At 59.1% G+C, this 18,341-nt stretch overlaps 1 protein-coding gene across 1 annotated transcript in view; it reads right to left on the minus strand.

Moving 5' to 3' along the window:
* Positions 1 to 1,315: 1,315 nt before the first annotated feature.
* Positions 1,316 to 18,341, minus strand: part of LOC140901240 (receptor-type tyrosine-protein phosphatase V) — a 53,873-nt gene continuing 36,847 nt past the window's right edge. The window contains exons 26-39 of the mRNA XM_073319687.2: positions 17,122 to 17,198; positions 16,131 to 16,265; positions 15,395 to 15,517; positions 14,344 to 14,504; positions 13,716 to 13,851; positions 12,590 to 12,669; positions 11,274 to 11,361; positions 10,482 to 10,572; positions 9,959 to 10,035; positions 9,663 to 9,797; positions 7,829 to 7,951; positions 7,108 to 7,265; positions 6,393 to 6,528; positions 1,316 to 2,993 (exon numbers count right to left, since the gene is read on the minus strand). Coding sequence (XP_073175788.1) covers positions 2,934 to 2,993; positions 6,393 to 6,528; positions 7,108 to 7,265; positions 7,829 to 7,951; positions 9,663 to 9,797; positions 9,959 to 10,035; positions 10,482 to 10,572; positions 11,274 to 11,361; positions 12,590 to 12,669; positions 13,716 to 13,851; positions 14,344 to 14,504; positions 15,395 to 15,517; positions 16,131 to 16,265; positions 17,122 to 17,198 — 1,580 coding nt within the window. The 3' untranslated portion in view covers positions 1,316 to 2,933. The remainder of the gene's footprint in view (positions 2,994 to 6,392; positions 6,529 to 7,107; positions 7,266 to 7,828; positions 7,952 to 9,662; positions 9,798 to 9,958; positions 10,036 to 10,481; positions 10,573 to 11,273; positions 11,362 to 12,589; positions 12,670 to 13,715; positions 13,852 to 14,343; positions 14,505 to 15,394; positions 15,518 to 16,130; positions 16,266 to 17,121; positions 17,199 to 18,341) is intronic.

Below are 18,341 nucleotides of genomic sequence, written 5' to 3' on the forward strand. Positions count from 1 at the left end.
AGAGCTTGTCCTCCAAGAGCAGGAACTCCCAACCTCCCTGCTCCCCTCCAAGCAGGGCTTTCTCTGTCCTTGTGAGGAAACCTCACTCCTCACCAGATGGACCTGCTAACTGACCTACTGAACATCCCTGCAGGTGAGTGTTCGGGCCCCTGTTAACCCTCTCAGAACCAGCAAGGGGTGTAGACCCCATTTTGATCCACGTTCTATGGAGCCCTGCCCTATGGGAGCTTTCTGAGACAAGAGTCTCACGCACATTCATGGTTCTCCATCTGGCAGTGTTGCCCTCATTTAAGAGCTCTTCACAGTGCTCTAAACTCCACACGCAGGCTCTGATTAGGAGTATTATCAAGGAAATTAGCATAAAACAAACAGAGGGAAGGTGAAGATGCCAGTAAGCAGCTGGGATAATGCAATCCTGCCCCATGATTGGTTCCTGGACAATGGGACTGACTGAGATCAAAGGAAAGCAAGTCGCTAGTACCTTTGGTCCAGGGGTTCAAGCTACACAACCCCTAACATGAGCTGCTCAGAACATTTTCAGCTTCTGCTGACTTTTGGGAGGGCAGAGCTAGGGAATGGGGGGCTGGGAGCAGCGAGGGGTGTTGGAGCAGTGCAGGGATGTGGGGGTTCGGAGGGTGTTGAGTGAGGGCTGGCCCCCTTTGCCGCTTAGGGCTGCACACTGGCACAACTACTGATGTGCCAGCGTGGTCCAAGCTGATGACCCTTCTTAGCGCCAGGGCTCATCCAAATGCTGCATTTTTGAAAACACAGTCTGATGGCCAGAGCTTTGATGAAGAACTGGGTTTCCAACAGGGTAGTTCCCCCATGATCCCTTGACGGATAAGGGATTATTCTCAAAGAGACCTTTATTTTCAGGATCTCAGAAGCAGAACCATGGTGGAGGGGGAGTTGGGCACCTTCCCCAGCAATGATATACTGGGGGGAGGGGGTGCCGTCTCTCCCCTCCTCCCTCCCCTACAGATACCCCCATTCTCCACAATTCCACCCCATGGCTGCTCCACCATGGCAAGGGAGGGGCGTCCTTCCCTCCCCTGCTCCCGCTCCTTCCCCTTGCTGCCTCCAGCCATGAGGAAGGGCTCTAGGCTCCCCCTTCACCATGCTGCTGCTGCTCCTAGGGGAAAGGGGAGGTCAGCGCAATGCAGGGGAGAGGACATGGGGCAGCGACGGGGTTAACACTCAGCCAGTGGCTGGCTTTGTCATTGCCAAGGAGCCAGAGGCCGTGGAGGGGACAGCTGGGCTGCGGACGAGCTGAGGATTTAAAAAAATAAATAAATCAGGCGAATTTATTGTCCAAAAACTTCATTTATGCTCTGGCCAGGTTGCCCGATGGTGCCAGCCCCAGACACAGCAAACACAGCTGAGCGTGTGCAGCTCAACGCTGCAACTGGAATCAAGACAAACCCCTCCGTCATTCTTCCTGTCTACTTCTTATGGCACCCCCCCAATATTGGCACCCTGTGCCAGCTCCAGGAGCCAGAGTTAAGGTCCCATTGCAGGGGTGGTATGTTGCTGGCTTCTAGGGCTGTTTTCTTTATTGTTCATGCCCATTGCTTGGTGATCCATTTATTGAGAGACCCCGCTGTTCCCCTAGGTCCCCAGCCCTGGGTCACAGAGTCCCACATCCCAGTGGGATGAAGAGACAGCTCCTCTGGTGCGAACGCTAGAGGACGTGGCTGATACACATGCTCCCCTGGTAGAGGGTAGCAGTGCGCTGAGGCCGAATGAGTGGACAATGTTTTTCCCCCACATAAACTGGGATCATGCAGCAGGCCTTAGAGACAGGGTTATATGGAGGGTGACTGGCCAGCAAGGGTCTTCTCATTTAATTGCCATTCCTGGTTTTGCTGTCGGGCCTTGGCCCCTGCTCACAGGCCCTGCATAAATGCGGGGGTGACGTGACGCTGTCAGGGGGAAGGGAGTCCTGCCCCTGTTCTCCCAGCTAGGAGAGGCGAGAGTCCCATGGGAAGGGTTGTCCCGAGGGTCTGCAGAGGTCTGCTGCTCTCGCGGTTGGGACTCAGTTCTCGGAGCTGAGCTGCCCTTTGGGGATGGTGCACTCCAGTCCAGCTGGCTGGAAGGTCGCAGGCCAGGCCAGGGCGCGCGGTAAAACCGACCGTTGGTTAGAAGACACTGGCTTCTAGGGCTGTTTTCTTTATTGTTCATACCCATTGCTTGCTGATCCATTTATTGAGAGACCCCGCTGTTCCCTTTGGTCCCCAGCCCGGGGTCACAGAGTCTCCAAAAGGCACTAGCAAACCTGGAGTGTCCGCTCGACACTCTGAGAAGCACTGTGTCGCGCCTAGGCCCTCCACCCCTCCTGCCAGACGGAAATAAGCATCGCCCAGCAGCCTGTTCTGTAGGACGCGCCGGCTCTGAGCCAGGCGCGGCAGGAAGGGCGCCCCACGTATTCTGTCTTGTACTCAGCGGGGGATGGAGGGCAGTATGGAGGCCGGCAGGATCCCAGAGCAAGTGCTACAGCGACTGGATTCATGGCCGTTCCAGAGTCCCAGGAATCCCGGGCAGCAGGGATGCAGCGCCGCTTCATGCTTTGAATCCTGGACAGGGTCCCATGCCCTGCACTGGGTACTTGCAGGCTGAGTGGGCTGCAGCACTGCGGGCAGCAGAAGGGCACTCCCTGCGGGAGGCTGGTGCAGATGCTGCATGTGGCAATAGGCTCTCCCACCACGTCCTGGGAGGAGGAGACCAGGAGAGTCTGAGATTCTGAACCACTCATGCAGGTTAACCCAGCCTTAGCGCCTCATCTGTGCTGGCCTCCAGGGGTGGGGAGCTGACTGGTGCCTCTGCCCCAGGCCGGTCCCCTTCTCTGCGGAGGGAGTTGCAGTCGGGTTTGTGCAAACAGCCCTGCAATGTGCTCTCCTCAGCCTGCCCCCAGCGCCGGGCTCTCTGTGATCTTCCTAGGGCTGCCTCTGGGTGAGGATGTCCCGGATGCACGTGTACAAGAACACGTACTGATCCTGAAGGGAAGCAGGAGCCAGAGAGAGGTAGATTAGAGATCAGATTAGAGCGTAATTTAGGCCGGCGGGGCTTGACCCTGCCTCACCCCATCAGGAGTCACTGCAGTTACCCAGGGAGCCCACTGACTGTCATGACACTGGGCTTCTGCAGTCACCCCATTTCATATAACCAGGTCAAATAAGCTCTGGACCAGGCTCCCAAGGTTAACTACCCTGCGAGTTAGACAGGTTTTGTCGAATATCTGGCTGCCGAGGAAGCCTATTACTTCTTATCCTACCTTCAGTGGACACGGAGAACAAGTCAGGTCCCCCTTCAGTCTTCTTTTCCAAGACTAAATACGCCCAGTGTTTTTAACTTTTCCTCACAGGTCAGGGTTTCTAAACCTTTTAGCATTTGTATTGCTCTCCCCTGGACTCTCTCCACTTTGTCCACATCTTTCCCCAAGTGTGGTGCCCAGAATTGGACACAGTACTCCAGCTGGGGCCTCACCAGTGCTGAGCAGAGAGGGATAATTACCTCCCATGTCTCCCGTATGACACTCCGGTCAATACACCCCAGAATGGTGTATTCTTTGCAACTTCATCACACTGTTGGCTCTTATTAGTTTCCTCTAACCCTAGACCCTTTTCACCAGAACCACCTAGCCAGTTATTGCACCTTTTGGAGTTGTGAGTTTGATTTTTCCTTCCTAAGTGTAGCACTTTGCACTTGTCTTTATTGACTTTCATCTTGTTGATTTCAGACCAATTCTCTAATTTGTCACAGTCGTTTTGAATTCTAATCCTGTCCTCCAAAGTGCTTGCAAGCCCTCCCAGCTGGGTGTCATCTGCAAATGTTATAAACAGACTCTCCACTCCATTATCCAAGTCATTAATGACAATATTGAATAGTACTGGGCCCAGGACGGACCCCACTAGATACTCCTTTCCAGCTGGACAGCGAACCATTGATAACCACTCTTTGAGCACAGTCTTTCAATCAGTTCGCACCCATCTTACACCACATTTCTCGAGTTTGCTTATGAGACTGTCATGTGGGACTGTGTCAAAAACCTTAGTAAAATCAAGATCTCACATCTACTGCTTCCCCTCATCCATTAGGTCAGTACTCCCGTCAAAGAAGGAAATTAGGTTGGTTTGTCATGATTTGTTCTTGACAAATCCACGCTGGCTGTTCCTTATAACTCTATTATCCTGTAGGTGCCTACAAACTGATCATTTAATCATTTGTTCCAGTATCTTTCCAGGAACCAGAGTTAGGCTAACTGGTCTATAATTCCCTGCGTCCTCTTTGTTCCCCTTTTCAAAGATGGTAAATTCCATGCCTGAATTACTGGAATACAGGGAATTTCAGAACCCAGCACCATAAGCTGCACTGGCTGGCCCTGCTGGTGTTTGGATACTCTTCTTGGGAGGAGTCTGTACGAAAAGGTCAGGCCAGTTGCACTGCAGAACAGCGAATGGGTCTGGGTTCCGGTCTAATGACGCGCCTGGGGGAGTAAACACAAGTGATTCAGACGTGGAGAGACCCTTCCCGGGATCTGGAGTGGGGATGTGTAGCAGGAAGTGTCATTCCAGGGAAACTGACTAAAAGGTCGGTAATCACTCAGGCTTCCCTGTTGATTACTGGCCTCTAGGAGAACTGACCACCCCGGAGTGCGACTGCAGCTCGGCCATGGTGGCACCAAAACAGGACCAGTTCTAGGCACCAGCAAAGCAAGCGTGTGCTTGGGGCACAATTCCAGAAGGGCATTCTGCCCCCCCCTTTTTTTTTTTGCTTGGGCAGTTGCGCTCTCGGAGCTTGGGGCGGCAGAAAATCTCGAGCCGGCCCTGCACTAATGTCACGGTTTCACCCAGGGACCCATGTAAAATAAGAGCACCTTGGCCTAGATCCACAGCCACAAGCGAGCGCTCTGCTTCTGCCCCCATGTGTGGTCTGGAAGGCTCAGGTCCTACTGGCCCTTCCCTTGCCCGGCTGAGCAGCAGCTGGGAGGGGCAGGGGGTGTACATAAGAGAACCCCGTGTAACAGCTCTCCTCCAGCTCCCAGGGCCCATGGGGCTCGGATTAATTCGTTAACTGACTGGCTGTTTGCAGGGTGCTTGGCAGCAGGGACGTCACAGAAGGATTTTTATTACCAGTGGGATCGGGAATGTGGGGGAACTCGTCCCTAAAGGCTTCTGAGAAATAAACGAATTAACTTCCAACCCCTGTCCAAAAGCACGTCTGTGGAACCTGCGGCCAAGCCCAAGCCAGCAGATTCCAGCCTGCGCAGGATGAAATCCTGGGATTGGCACCCTGAGGCTGGTGTTACACTACCATCTAGTGGTGCGATGCCTCTGCGCTGCTCCCAATGCGGCCTCAACCCAATCTGCCATTGGAATGTGGGCAGAGGTGCCTCTGACGGCCCTCTGGGCTCCTCACCCTGACCTGCGGGCGAGCTGGGTGTCTCCCGCTGGTGCCCCGGCTGCAGGGCGCAGGTCGGGAAGGCTCAGATAGACACTCAGGGTATGGCTGCCCTGCAGCCGGGAGCGAGCGTCCCAACGCGGCTAGACAGACGCAAGCGTGAACCACCACCCGTGTTAGCTCATGTCTGTCCACCTGGGCTGGGACGCACACTCCCAGCTGCAGGGCAGCCAGACCCTCACTAATGAGCGGGGTGTAAGAACCTATTTATAAGAGAAAGCGGCACAGGATAACCCAAGAGACTTCCAATACCCCAGTGTACCAGGGCCTGTGGTTTTCAGTGCCCAGATCCTGAGGGGGAGGCGGCTGGGGATTTGCCCACATGGGAACAAACTAGGGGTCCATGCCCTGGCTGTCAGGGATGGATGGGAGCGGGGTTAGGACTGTGAGGATTTGATTTTTAGCTCCACCTGGTTGTTTCCTGGGTCTGGGCTGAGTGGAGGCTGCTGGCTTTAACCTTAACATCAAAGGCATTTACTGCCGATCCTCTGAGTTTTTAGGCACCTAACTCCCATTGAAATCAGTGGGAGTTAGGGGCCTAAATGCCACTGAGGATCTGGGCCTGAGAGTCCTTCCCCTGAGCTCCCAGCTGGGCTTGGGGCAGATGGAACGACCCCCCACCGCGAGCTGCTCCCCCCGCCCCCCGAACGTCCCCTGGCAGGGCATGGAGAGAGGGCCACAGAGCCCGGGCTAAGAACCACGCCATGTGTCGGGCTTGGAGCAGGATACCCATCTCGGTGAGCTCAGTCGGGGCTGAGGCTGGGTGGGGAGAAGCTGCCCGAGGAGAGAGGCGGCTGACAGAGAACTCAGGGGTCCATGGGTCTTCTCTGAGAAACTCTCCCCTATTGCACCCGGCTCCGGGCCTCTGTTCTGCACCTGGCCGTTGCTTCCCCAGGGCACACCTGGCCCCGACACCCTCCCTCCTCGCCACCTACCGGTGTTGGGGTCATGAGGCAGCAGCTTCTCATCAGCCTGAGGGTGACTCCGTAGATGTCCACACTCCGCTCCGCTTTCATCTGGTGCAGCAGGCAGTCCAGGGCGATCAGCGTCCCCATCTGGTCAATGCCACTACTGAAAGGGGCAGCCGATGGGGGAGAGCCATCAACCCTCCTGCCACCTGCTACGCAACCCAGGGCACAGGCGCAGATGTAGGAGACGGACAAGGCCCGGATGATCATGGAGCCCGTCTCCCAGCAGGGCAGGGCAGGGCATAGACCCTCAGGAGAGAGGGACATTCACAGAGACCATGCCCAGGCAGGGCCGGGAAGCTGGCCTGGCCTCTGAATGAGCACTGAGGCAACCAGGGCATCTGGGCAAGCTGGGGGCTCATGGATGGCTATCTGAGACTGCGCCCTGAACCAGGCTCTCTGGCCAGCCCCTGGCATCTCACATCCCCACGCTCGCTCCCCCGACGGGACCGCATACACTGACTGTCAGCATCTGAGCCTCAATCTGGCCCTGAAGGGACCTCTGGTCCTTACGTCTTCCTGGAGACCGGCAGGGGAGAACTGCCAGGTCATTTGGTCAGCTCCAGGCTGCCCCATGACTGGCCCAGCCCTGCAGTTGGCTCTCCCACGGGGATGTTCGTCCAGGGGGTTCTGGCCCCAGGGGGTTCACAAGGGCATGGAAGAGGGAGTCACGTGACCAGACCTGCAGTGCAGGAGCAGTGGGCCGGCTCGCTTCCTGTGTGGCATGCACCGTCTAACTGCGGCGAGAAACTCCACCAGGGGCTGGGCATCTGGCTGCTGCTGGCACCCCCACAGAGGGTACAGGAATCGCTGCACCTGCCTCTCCTTCACTTTCTTCTCCTGGCAGAGCAGAGAGAGCTGCTGAGGTTACGGAGGAAGGGGGCATGCGTGGACGACAGGATGGGAGGGTGCTGCGATCAGCACGGACAGGCCTGGACACCAGGGGAGCAGGGAGAGCCCTGCTTCCTAGCCTCTGGCCTGTTAGGTGCCCTGCCACAGTGATGCATTGGGTCCTGTGGTGCCCCGTCACCTGGTCCGTCTATGCTGGGTCAGCAGTGCCTGCGGGGGCAGGGCCCAGCCATCTCCCCAGCAGTGGGGTGCTGCAGTGGTAGCAGACAGAGGGACGGGGCATAAAAGCAGAGCTGTTCTCCCTAGGTCAGCTCCGCCCCTCACACTGCATCCGGTGGCATCTGTGTGACGAGTTTGCAGGTTCCAGTCAAGGTCCCAGGAGCCCGCGACTCCCAGACCACCCCCGCACTGGCTCTCAGGAGAGTCCAATAAGGCAATGAGCCACCAAAGCTGGAAACGTTTGCCTGTAGGGCAGGGCTGAGGTACATCTGCAGGGAGTGGGGGGAGCTCCCGGGGCTTGAGAAACCAGCTCCCCTGGCCTCAGAGGCACGTACGTGTTTCAGTTTGAGCTGAATGCACCTCCATCCCGAGACGTGCTTCTCCGGGCCCCGCTGGATGGTCAACATCTCTGTGTAGACTGGGCTACCCTCCAGGGGCCAGCATGCCTCACTCAGGACCTGCGCACAACAGCGACAGGTGCATCAAGCTCCCGGTGGCCCCATTTCGGATCAGCCCCCACTCGGCATTGCTCACAGGTGCCGGGCCAAGGGCACAGACAGCATCAGGATGACACTGTCCGGCAAAGGGCCATGTGGTGGCCATCCTCCCGGAAGCCGACAGCCCACCGGTACGTTGGAAACATCGTTGCAGATTGCAGCCACCTTCACCTTAATACAGTGCGGCAGCCCAACGAGACTACAGCTCCCAGCGTGCCATGCTCCACCATAGCCGAGCTATCAGGCTGCATTGCATGCTGGGGGATGTAGTCTCTGGGGGCTGCACCTCCAGCATGAGGAGTGAAGGGTGGCTGTGACCCACTGGGTTTTATGCAAATTCTGCATGTTCTTTGGCCTTCTGGGAAGTTGCCTTTGGGAGCCCAGAGGGAGGGGAGGCAGCTGAGGCCTTGGAGGGGGTGCCCCTTCCTCAGGAGCACAGATTAGTGGAGAGAGATCCATCTTGGACTGCTGTCCCCTGTAAAACCAGAGGTCTCCATCGGGCTGCTGCCCTACTAACTAGCTGGGGTCTACCTCCCAAGGGGGCCACATGGACCATTTACTGCTTCCAGAGTTGGGACTCATTTTGTTTTCTACCTCAAATGTTACAAAGGGGTGGTGGGGGAAGGGAGCAGGCTGTCCCCACAATAGTGCCCACGGTCCCTGTGGTGCCATGGAGCCAGGCATCACCCATGCATGTCAGGGGAGCAGGGTCCCAACCTGGACCACAGCCTGCTCCACCCAGGGAGTTTCCAAGTCTGGCCCAAAGCTTCAGGAAACGGTGGCAGAGGCTGGTGAGACAAACCTGCGTGTGCGACAGTGCAGTGCCATGGAGACCACGCAGAAAATGCAGCACAGCCTGGGGGAGGGAGGTTCAAGGAGCCCCTCCCCTTGCCCCCAGTCAGCACCTACCAGGGCAGTATCACAAGTCACACCTGAGGTGACTCTAGCCTATTTACCCAGGTGGTCAGCATGGCTCTTCCCCACTGGCAGAGAGCAGAACAACGAGATGCCCATGATGCCAGACTCAGCAGGCCAGTGGGAGGAGCAGTGCCAGGCTCCCACGTGGGCACTCTCCTCCTCCGACCGCATGGCGGTAACAAAGGTGGTAGGAAATTTTCTGTCAAAACTGTTTTTCAATGGAAAAATGGATTTTTGACCAGCTTTTCTCTGGGCATGCCTGCCCCAGTGGGTACCTCCGCTGGTTTGTTGACAACGGAACACCTGAAACCCAAACTCTTTCCACTTGGAAATGCTGCCATGGTGCCCGATGGGACTGTAGTTCGGTTGCCTCGTGGCTCTATTGTTATGCATGGGCAAGACTCCCTGATTAGACTACATCTCCCATGATGCACTGCCTCCCCTCTCCAACAGGGGATATTGTGGTGCATCATGGGAGATGTAGTCTGACCAGGGAGCTTGGTCCATGAAGGAAAATGGAGACATGAGGCAGACAAATTACAGTTCCCAAGAGGCACCGTGGCGGCTGCATTTCCAAATTGAAATATTTCAGGGTTTGGCCAAAATTTTTCAGTATTCAAATTTCTGCCAAAAAAATTGAGGTTGTCTGTAGAAAAAAAAACCTCCATTTTTCAACCAGCTGTAGCCATCACCTCATCTAAAGAGACCCCCCCCCCCCAGCTCTCTTGCTAACCATGCAGCACCTGCGCCTTACCTGGCCCTTCTCCTGGCATGGTAGCAGGGTGACAATGGTGTGGACGCCATGGTCCCACACTAAGCGCCAGAATTCCTCCATGGTTACCTTGTCAGGCCCTTGCACGGCCAGATAGTCCCTGGCTGAATTGCAGCCCTGTGTGAAGAACCAGAGTCTTACTCGCCTGCCCCAGGGGTAGGGATCCTCAGAAGGGGTGAGTTCTGCTCCCCAGGGGATCAGGGTGGGTAGAGGGCCAGGGGGCCAGGCGGGGAGGTGCGGGAGTTCACTTCCCAGGGGATCAGGGTGGGGCAACTCACCGGGAGGAGCCAGGCCTGGCTGAGATCCGAGAAAGGGCCTTGTTCCAGCGGTGAAAATTTCACTCTTGAGCGATCATCTGCCAGACAGGCCAGGCATGAGGGGGTGGGGTGGGGTGGGGGGGCAGTTCCGCCTGGCTCAGCTCAGCACACCCAGCCCCACACAAGGAGACCAGCCTTCTGGCTCCAGCCCAAACTTCCTGCCAGCCTGAGCCATAGCTACATAAGGCCTGTCACTCCTGCACTGGGTCTCTCCCTCAGTCCCTCTCCCCTTACTCTCAGCCCGGGGCGCATGCCCTCTGCCTGCACATAACCCCACTCCAGCCCCAGTCCATTCACTTCCATGCACGCTTCATCTGTGGCCAGGTCTTGCCTTGGGAACTCTCTGCCACAAGGCTGGGGGGAGGAGATAAGCCTGGAGATGCTAGAGAGGGCCCCATTTCGACAAGCTCCCCTGATCCTGAAGCTGCAAGTCCAACCCTGGTGCTTCCCCCACCCCACGCACACAGCTGTCAGTGGCACCTACATGGGAGGATGCTGGAGACAGGGCGGCTCTCCTGGATGCCTGAAGATGGTGCTGCAGAGCTGGCTTTGTCCTTTGCAACCTCTAGGAGGATCTGCCACAGGGAACCGGAGGGAGGAAGGGAGTGGGAGAGATCAGGCCCTTTCCGAGCTATGCCCAGCCAGGGCGACGGGGGTGGAGGGAGCGCGCTGGGACTGGGCGGATGGCGGCTGTGGGATGCCCTGCCCCGGAAGACAGCAGGGGGTGAACCCAGTCCACAGGGCACAGCTCCCAGGGCGAGCTTTCATCCGCACCCCCGCTCAGGGAGTCAGCCCCGTGCCTCAGTGTCCCTATTGGGGCTGCTGCCACGCTGCCCGCTAAGTTTGCTTCCCTGGGAGATTTGGTGCAGCAGCCATGGGGGATGCCCGTGGAGTGTAGCACCTCTGCCTGCCCCCTGCCTCCGATTCCCTGTGTGGATCCGCCCCTGGGGAGTCTCAGGGAGGGCTGGTGTCCTGGCCGTGTCTGCTCTGCAGGGGGATCAGGAGGGAAGCAGCGCCGGCCACCCTCCAGCTGGCGGGGTGTCCCAGGCCTGGCAGCGTTGCCATGGCAACGGGTGCCCCCAGCGCCAGCCATCTCCACAACAGTCAGATCTGGCGGGAGCATGACTGAGCAGGGGCTGCTCGTGGGGGTGCGGGGGGTGCTTGTGCGTCTGGCCCAGCCACTAATGCTCCCGTCACCCCAGCCCGTGTGCGTGCGCGCGCCTGGGGGAGCTGGCCTCTGTGATCCCCAGCAGGGCGCTGCTCCCGGTGCTCCTACCTCATACTCCCGCAGGAAGCCCGCGTTGGACTTGGCCGATTTCTGGGCATGGTGCGGCAGGAAGCTTTTGAGAGGGATCGGGCAGGAGCTGGGAAAACAAGGGGTGGAGGTGGGGGGTTAATAAACCCCCCCATCTCACGAAGAGCCAGGCCACTCGGTCGACAGGGTGAACCCCCTCCCTGGCCTGACCCTGCTAGCAGCCAGGCACCGGCCAGCTGGAAAGGGCATCCCAAGGCCGGCCCGCTGCCATGAGCCCCGCTGGCCTGCAAGGTGCATCTCTGCTGAGGTTGGGAGACCCAGTAGCGGAGCCCACTGCCTTCGGGGGGTGAGCTCCGCGGAGGCTGCCCAGGCAGTGTTAGGCCCCTGAGGTATCAGCGCAGGAATGGCACTAGGGTGCGGGGCGCCCCACTGTGGAGGTGTGACGAAGCGGGACTGTTCTTAATGTTTCCTCTGAATAGTGTGGGGGTGCCTCAGTTTCCCCTAGGCAGTTCTTAAGTATCTAGGTGGTGGGGTAAGGGTGTATGATCCTTGCAGACCCGTAGAGGGCAGGTGTGTGCAGGGGTCTGGACACAGAGAATGGCCGACACCCTGTTTCCTGGCAACTGATGGCCTGGGCCCTTCCCCCCTGCAAGGTGAGAGCTAAAGGGTTGGAGAACAAAGGAATCCGGTGACCTCCTGGCCCAGGAAAGGGACAAAGCCCAGAGGAGTCGGGACTGGAGAGAGATTGAGTTGGGGGCTGGCTGGGGACATGGAGTGAAGTGCAGACGTGGTTGTCTGGCTCACTGCCCCCCAAAATGGACCCAGCTGAGGGGTCCTGTTCTCTGCACCTGCAAACTCTGTTTTAGACCATGTTCCTGTCGTCTAATAAACCTCTGTTTTACTGGCTGGCCGAGAGTCACGTCTGACTGCAGAGTTGGGGGGCAGGACCCTCTGGCTTCCCCAGGACCCAACCTGGGCAGACTCGCTGTGGGAAGCGGATGGAGGGGCAGAGGATGCTGAATGCTCCGAGGTCAGACCCAGGAAGGTGGAAGCTGTGTGAACTTTGTGTCCTGCAGACAGTCTGCTCACAGAAAGGAGACTTGAGTCCTGACTGGCTATGTAGGGAGCAGTTCCAGAGCATCGCCCAGGGACTCTGTGACAGGGAGGGAAAGGACCGAGGCCAGACTTTGGCCCTGCCTCAGTGCAGGGAGCAGGCCCGCTTGCTGGGATTTCCGAGTCCCTATTGCTGGGAGCCGAAGCCCAGGCCTGGGTCGGGATCGGAGTCTGAGGCGCTGAACCCGAGCGCCCACACGTCTGGGACGGGCTAGGTGCCTTACATCTCCGTCCCAGACTGGCCCAAGAGCAGCTCCTCCGTGATCTTCTCCAGAATGCAGCTGTGCAGAAAAACATACTGGCCCTGGAAGGCAAGGGCAGGTGGTCAGCACAGAGCGAGCCCACCTGAACCGCGGCACCGCACAGAGCACGGCCTTGTGCAGTGAGTCAGGAGCCCCAGCCAGCCCTGCCGCTGGGTGAGTCAGTCTCCCTCTTTGTCCAGTGGGGCCAGTAACACTGGCCCCATCACCCCATCCTGGCCGGGGGGGAAGCACTAAGCTTTGTGCCCGGCTCTGGGAGCGTCCCGTGTGCCAGTGAGATGATTCGGGTCAAAGAATTCCCAACAAGGGCCCAGCATGGAGTCGAGCAGCAGGATCATGCATGCTGCTCCTGGCCGCCGTTTTCACCATGCTTCGCAGGATCCCCTCCGGGTTACCCAGCGCCCACAGCCAGCCTTTCTGAGGAGGCTCCCGCAGGCCTCATTAGCCCCTGGCAGCTCGTCCCTGGCTTCTGCTGTGGCTGCATGTCCGGGGGTGCTGTGAGGGTCCGGTGGCTGGGGCGAGCCGACCTCCGGGCTGCAACTCACGGGCGCCTTGTGCAGCTTGTCGCAGCCCCGGACGTGCACGGGGCAGCGTGGAGCTGCTCACACCTGGGGCCTGCCGAGTTGTTCTGGGATAGGCTCAGGCCAATCTGATTTTGATTACACACACCCTCCCAGCTACCACCCGGGCCCCCCCAGCTCATCCTGTCCCTGGGTGCTGTTGGCTACGATGCTTCCCCAGACTGATGCTCCGGGCCTGCTCCCACTGAATTCTGGGCCCCGAAGAACCGTGTATTCTTGCTGGTGGTCTGGCCGGGCCCACAGCTGCTGGGAGACGGCAGGGGAGGGCAGCTCGAACAGGGGCACATCTGAGCCCCGCTCGGGACACAAGTCTGTATGGGGCTGAGTTCAGAGCCGCGCTGGGGCAGGGGGCTGAGGCAGCAACGTCCTGCGGCCGACAGGGGCACAGCTGAGGGATGTCAGGAGCTGGCTGATGTGCAAAGGGGCGGGAGGGCTAGCCGAGCTCTGGGCTCCCTCCCAGGCCCGCTGATTTGGCGGCAGGGAGGAAGGAAGAGGGCCCAGGGCCTCACCAGCGTCTGAATCATCTGGTAGCGGCTCATCCGCATGGTGTAAATGGTATTGAACACGTCCACCGCCTTCTCCTCCTTCAGCTGATGCAGCAGCCTGTCCAAGGCGATGAAGGTGCCGCTGCGGCCCACCCCCGCACTGCAAGAGCACAGACAGCAAGGGGTTAACACGGGCAGGTCTTCCTCCAGCCCTCCGGTTCCACTGCCCCCCCAGCAGGCAGGCACCAGCCCCAATGAGGGGGGAGGAGATGGCCATCAGCCTGAAGGAGCTGTGGGGTTGTGGGGCCGAGGAGCTGTCCCAAGGTGGGGGGGGATCTGTGGGGCCCAGGAGCGGTCCTGGGGGGGGGTTGTGGAGCTGGGGAGATGGCCCCAGAGCTGCACCGGAAGGTGGGGAATCATCTCCATAGTCTCCAGCACTCGCAGAGATAGGGCAGGGGCAGCGTCCCTCACTCACTGTCAGCTGGGAGCTGCCTCTCCAGACCAGACCATCCCCAGGGCTCTCACCGCCCCACGGCTCCAGCCCCCACATACAAGGAGGGGCCCAATTTCCCAGGTCATCTCCCAGCTCAGGGAAAGACACCCCTTCTCCAGCAGCCCCCACCTGGCAGAGCTAAGGCAGGCAGGGCCTCACCTGCAGTGCACCAGCGTTGGCCCAGAACCCTTGGCCGTCTGCATGTGCCCTCGTGCCAGGTCCCGGAAGGCCATCAGGGAAGCTGTGGACTCGGGAATGCCGTGGTCGGGCCACGCCGTGTAGTGCAGGTGGGTCACACGTCTCTCCTCCCGTAGGTCCTCCTGTCACAGACGGTGACTCGGCGTTAGTGTGCGGCAAACCCGAATCTCAGTGGGGTATTCACAGGGAACGTTCCCAGCCACTTCTGGAGCCCAGGGTCTGTCCACTACAGCTCCCTGAGTTATCTCCAGGGGCCAGAATCAGCTACCAGAACTTGGAGAGACTGATGCTGGGGCTGCATCTCTGGGCATCGGAGACCCACAGCCAGCCCTGGGTCTCTGGGATCCCCAGACGCTCCCCGGCCAGCCCTGGGCATCGGTTACGTCAGCACTGAGCAGTCATGCAAACCCGGCATGGACGAGACACTCACGTCTGAGAGATCAGGTGTCTGACGCTACTGGTCAGAGCCAGGCCCTTGCACTGTTCTGTTCAGGGCCCTGTCCTGCGGCCATCTCCATGGCATGCGATTGCCTGGGCAGGCTGCACCATGTGGCTCTGCCAACACGCTGCCCCGCAGCAAGGCCAGGCCTGGGGAAGCCTCATGGGCAGCAGCCTGGATACCAGCTGGTGGGGGCATGGAGCTGGCTCATCAGAGCATGCAGTTAGCATAGTGCTGCCTTTGAGGCGATTGAGCATCTGGAAACAAACAACCCTGGGCGATGCACAGCACCCCCTGATGGGAATGGGGAAGCAGGGCGGGGGTGACGGTGAATGGGAGGGGGATGGCATGCCCGGGAAGCCGTGTGCTGCCTGCCCTGGTAGCTGTGGATTATTGACAATCCTCAAGATGAGTCCCGGTGCGGACCGACCCGTTTCGCTTGTGGCCTCGTTGGAACCCTGCTGGCCAGAGGCGAAAGGGCAGGCCGCCCCCGGGACACCCCCCAGCGAGACACCCCCACGGCAGTGCCCTCGGCGGGGGCCTGCGCCAGGCTCCTCTCGGCCGCTCACTCACGTGCCAGAGCTTGAACGTGCGCGTGGTCCACTCGTCAGCGCTGCTCTGGGAGAGCAGGGCCACGCGGATGTGTCCGTAGGAGACCGGCGACAACTCTGAAGGCCAGTAGTGATCACACAGCACCTGGGGGGAAGGCAGGGCGTGGGGACAGGGAAACCAGCACAGGGAGAGAGACCGGTGCCCACAGAAGACAGCTGCAGCCACTGGAGAGATGGGCCCGGATGAAACTCCCCAGCTCAGCATGCTCCAACGCCAAGCTGAGGCTTTGGGCCACATCTCGTCTTCTGCAGGGGGAGCAGAATCTGGGCATGGAGACAAATGCAGCATGGGCTAGTGGTTTGGCGTCTGCTCCCCACTGCGTGTCTTTGGGCAGCTCACATCCCCCCCCGTGCCTCAGTTTCCTCTTTGGTAGGACGGGGCTAGGGCCAGCGTCCTCCATGCCGAGGGGCCGTGTGGGTTCATTAGTGCCTGTGCACAGTGCTCGTCTCACAGCTAAGTTATTGTCTGCACCTAGATATTAGAGTAACGGGCGCTCTGGAAATACCCAGTGGAGACAGACGTCGCCTGGCTGGTGCCCACACATCCAACAGTACCACTGCCCCTTCCCCCTGCCCTACAGGCCTCCCGCTATTACGTTGCTGGGCCCAGCATAGCTGCACGAATGGAGCAGCATTCGCATGTGGCTGTGGGTCAGGCCCCTCCTCGCCCAGCAGCGCGCGCCCAGCACCAGCCCTACCCGTCCGTTCTCCATGCCCACTGTCAGCATGATGATGTTGCAGATGCTCTGCTCCCAGACCAGCCTCCAGAAATCCTCAATGGTTTTCTTCAGCGGCCCCTGGGTGACAACGAACTCCTGTGGGGAGGTGTAGCCCTGGGGCAGAGACCAGAGAGTCAGAGTCAGCCCGGGCCAGAAGCTGTGAGACCCTGGATTTGGGGATAAGTAGATGACCTACTGGGTCCCTCCAGGAGAGGGCCAGGTGCCCGTTGACCTCAGCATTGCTGCCAGGATGGGCACACTCCCTGGGCAGCAGGTGGCAGCTGGGGGCTATTATAGGATGCCCTGGAAGAGTGTGTTTCCCTCTCTCTGGCATGAGAGAGATTGGACGCCCCTCAAACCCCTACAGTGCGAGCCTGCGGGGAGAAGCATCTGACCCCAGACTGCTGCCGGAGAGCAGAGACGACTAGATGGACCCTGGTTCTGATCCAGTCTGGCCATTCCTGTTTACTGCCTTTGACACACTCATGCAACACGCGTACATGTGCACACACGCTCCCAGGCACGCTGGGTGCCCCCTGTCCGTTACCTGGGGAAGCCCCCTGGACGGAGGCTGGGAGACCAGGTCCAACATCAGTCAAGTGCAGCTGTACAGATTCGGAGGAGAAAGAGGAGACAGACAGATCAGGCAGTGAATCCAGAGAGGCCGAGGGTGAGAGTGTCCTCAATCGGCAGAGCAGCAGCTGTGACCACTCCCCCATGCACACAAGCGGGGGCACACACACAAACACACACTTCACAGACCCCAGGCCACAGCCAGCCTGGCTGCGCCAGTCCCCCGTCTCCAACACCTTCCACCTGTCCCAGCTCCAATGCCATCTGCCAGCCAGCCCCAGATGTTAATGGGACCGAGCCCCTCCTGTGACCGAGCCCCCTGCATGTGCCAGCTATGCCCCCCTCGTGTGCGGGGATTCCTCGGGGGCTGTGGTGGGGGAGGCGAGCAGGCACTCACGGGGATGTAGTTAGCGTTGATGTAGTCGGAGTGGGGCTCCTGCCCCAGCTGGCTCAGCCTGACTCTTGAGTGGTCGTCTGCAAGAAACCAAAGCAGCGATCACGCCGTGCGCTGCACCTCGCCGAGCCAGACCCCAGTCCTCCGGGGAGCCCGGCTCAGGGGCAGCATGCTCTGCTTCCTTCTCAAGTCCCCCCTCTTCTCCAGCTGGGCACAAGGAGGTCAGAAGGAGACCAGGGCCCTTCGGCCTACACCCCTTGCCCCACCCAGGAAGGTCTGCCAGGCCTGTGGGTTGGGTTAGGCCCTTCCCACCCAGGTCCCTTGGCCTGTCCTTCAAAGCTCGACTGTATTTTGGAGAACGCAGGTCACACTAGCAAGTGGGAGGGCTGGCCCAGGCTAGGGTCCTGGGGCCGGCCCCACCTCTTTCCTGTCCAGGCAGCACCCTCAGACGCCCGCTCCGTGCCTGGTGTGAGATGGTCAGTGCTGCTGAGACGCTGGGGAGGGGCCATCACACCTTTCAAGAGGCAAATCATGCCCGGGGAGGAGGAGGAGGAGGAGGAGGAGTACCTCCATGGGGCTGTTCTGGTTCCTGGGCCTGAAAGGGGACGCCCCAGGGGTTGCTGCGTCTCACCGACTCACAGGGAAGGTGGGCTCATGCATAATGTTCAGCTGTAGCAGCGACGGAGCCAGCGTGGGGCGGTGACTCTGCAGTGCCCAGCGAGCTCGGGAAGAGCTCCTGGCCCGACCCAGCCTCTCCCAGCTCTGTGCACCTGTGACCCAAGAACCCCTCAATGCCCACTAGCAAGGGGGCTACTGGACTGTCCTGATTCTCCTGTGGACCTTCTGGTCATGTGAAGATTTAAATGAAAGCCAGGGTGACACTGGTCATTGTTACTGCTGTGAAATGTATGCCCAGATACTAGGGAAGGACTGATGTACGTCTACTGCACATATGTTCTTAGAGTCAGTATCACAGCAGAGGTGGAGAACCAGGTGTCCTGTCAGACACGGGATGTTTAGTCTCCTGCCCCTCTGTTGAAATGTAAATGAAGTATTGTCTCATTCACAATGGGTGCCCCATCACCTGTCTAAGCTGAATGCAGATGAAGGATTGCCCGAATGTCAGAAAGCAACTAACAGGTAGAGAAACACAGCAGGGAAAGAGAACTTCATCTGGAGATACACTTCAAAGGTTCGCTGGACTCTTTTTGGGGAACAAAGAA

The sequence above is a fragment of the Lepidochelys kempii genome, chromosome 21, assembly GCF_965140285.1.
Source record: "Lepidochelys kempii isolate rLepKem1 chromosome 21, rLepKem1.hap1, whole genome shotgun sequence".
Lineage (NCBI taxonomy): Eukaryota > Metazoa > Chordata > Testudines > Cheloniidae > Lepidochelys > Lepidochelys kempii.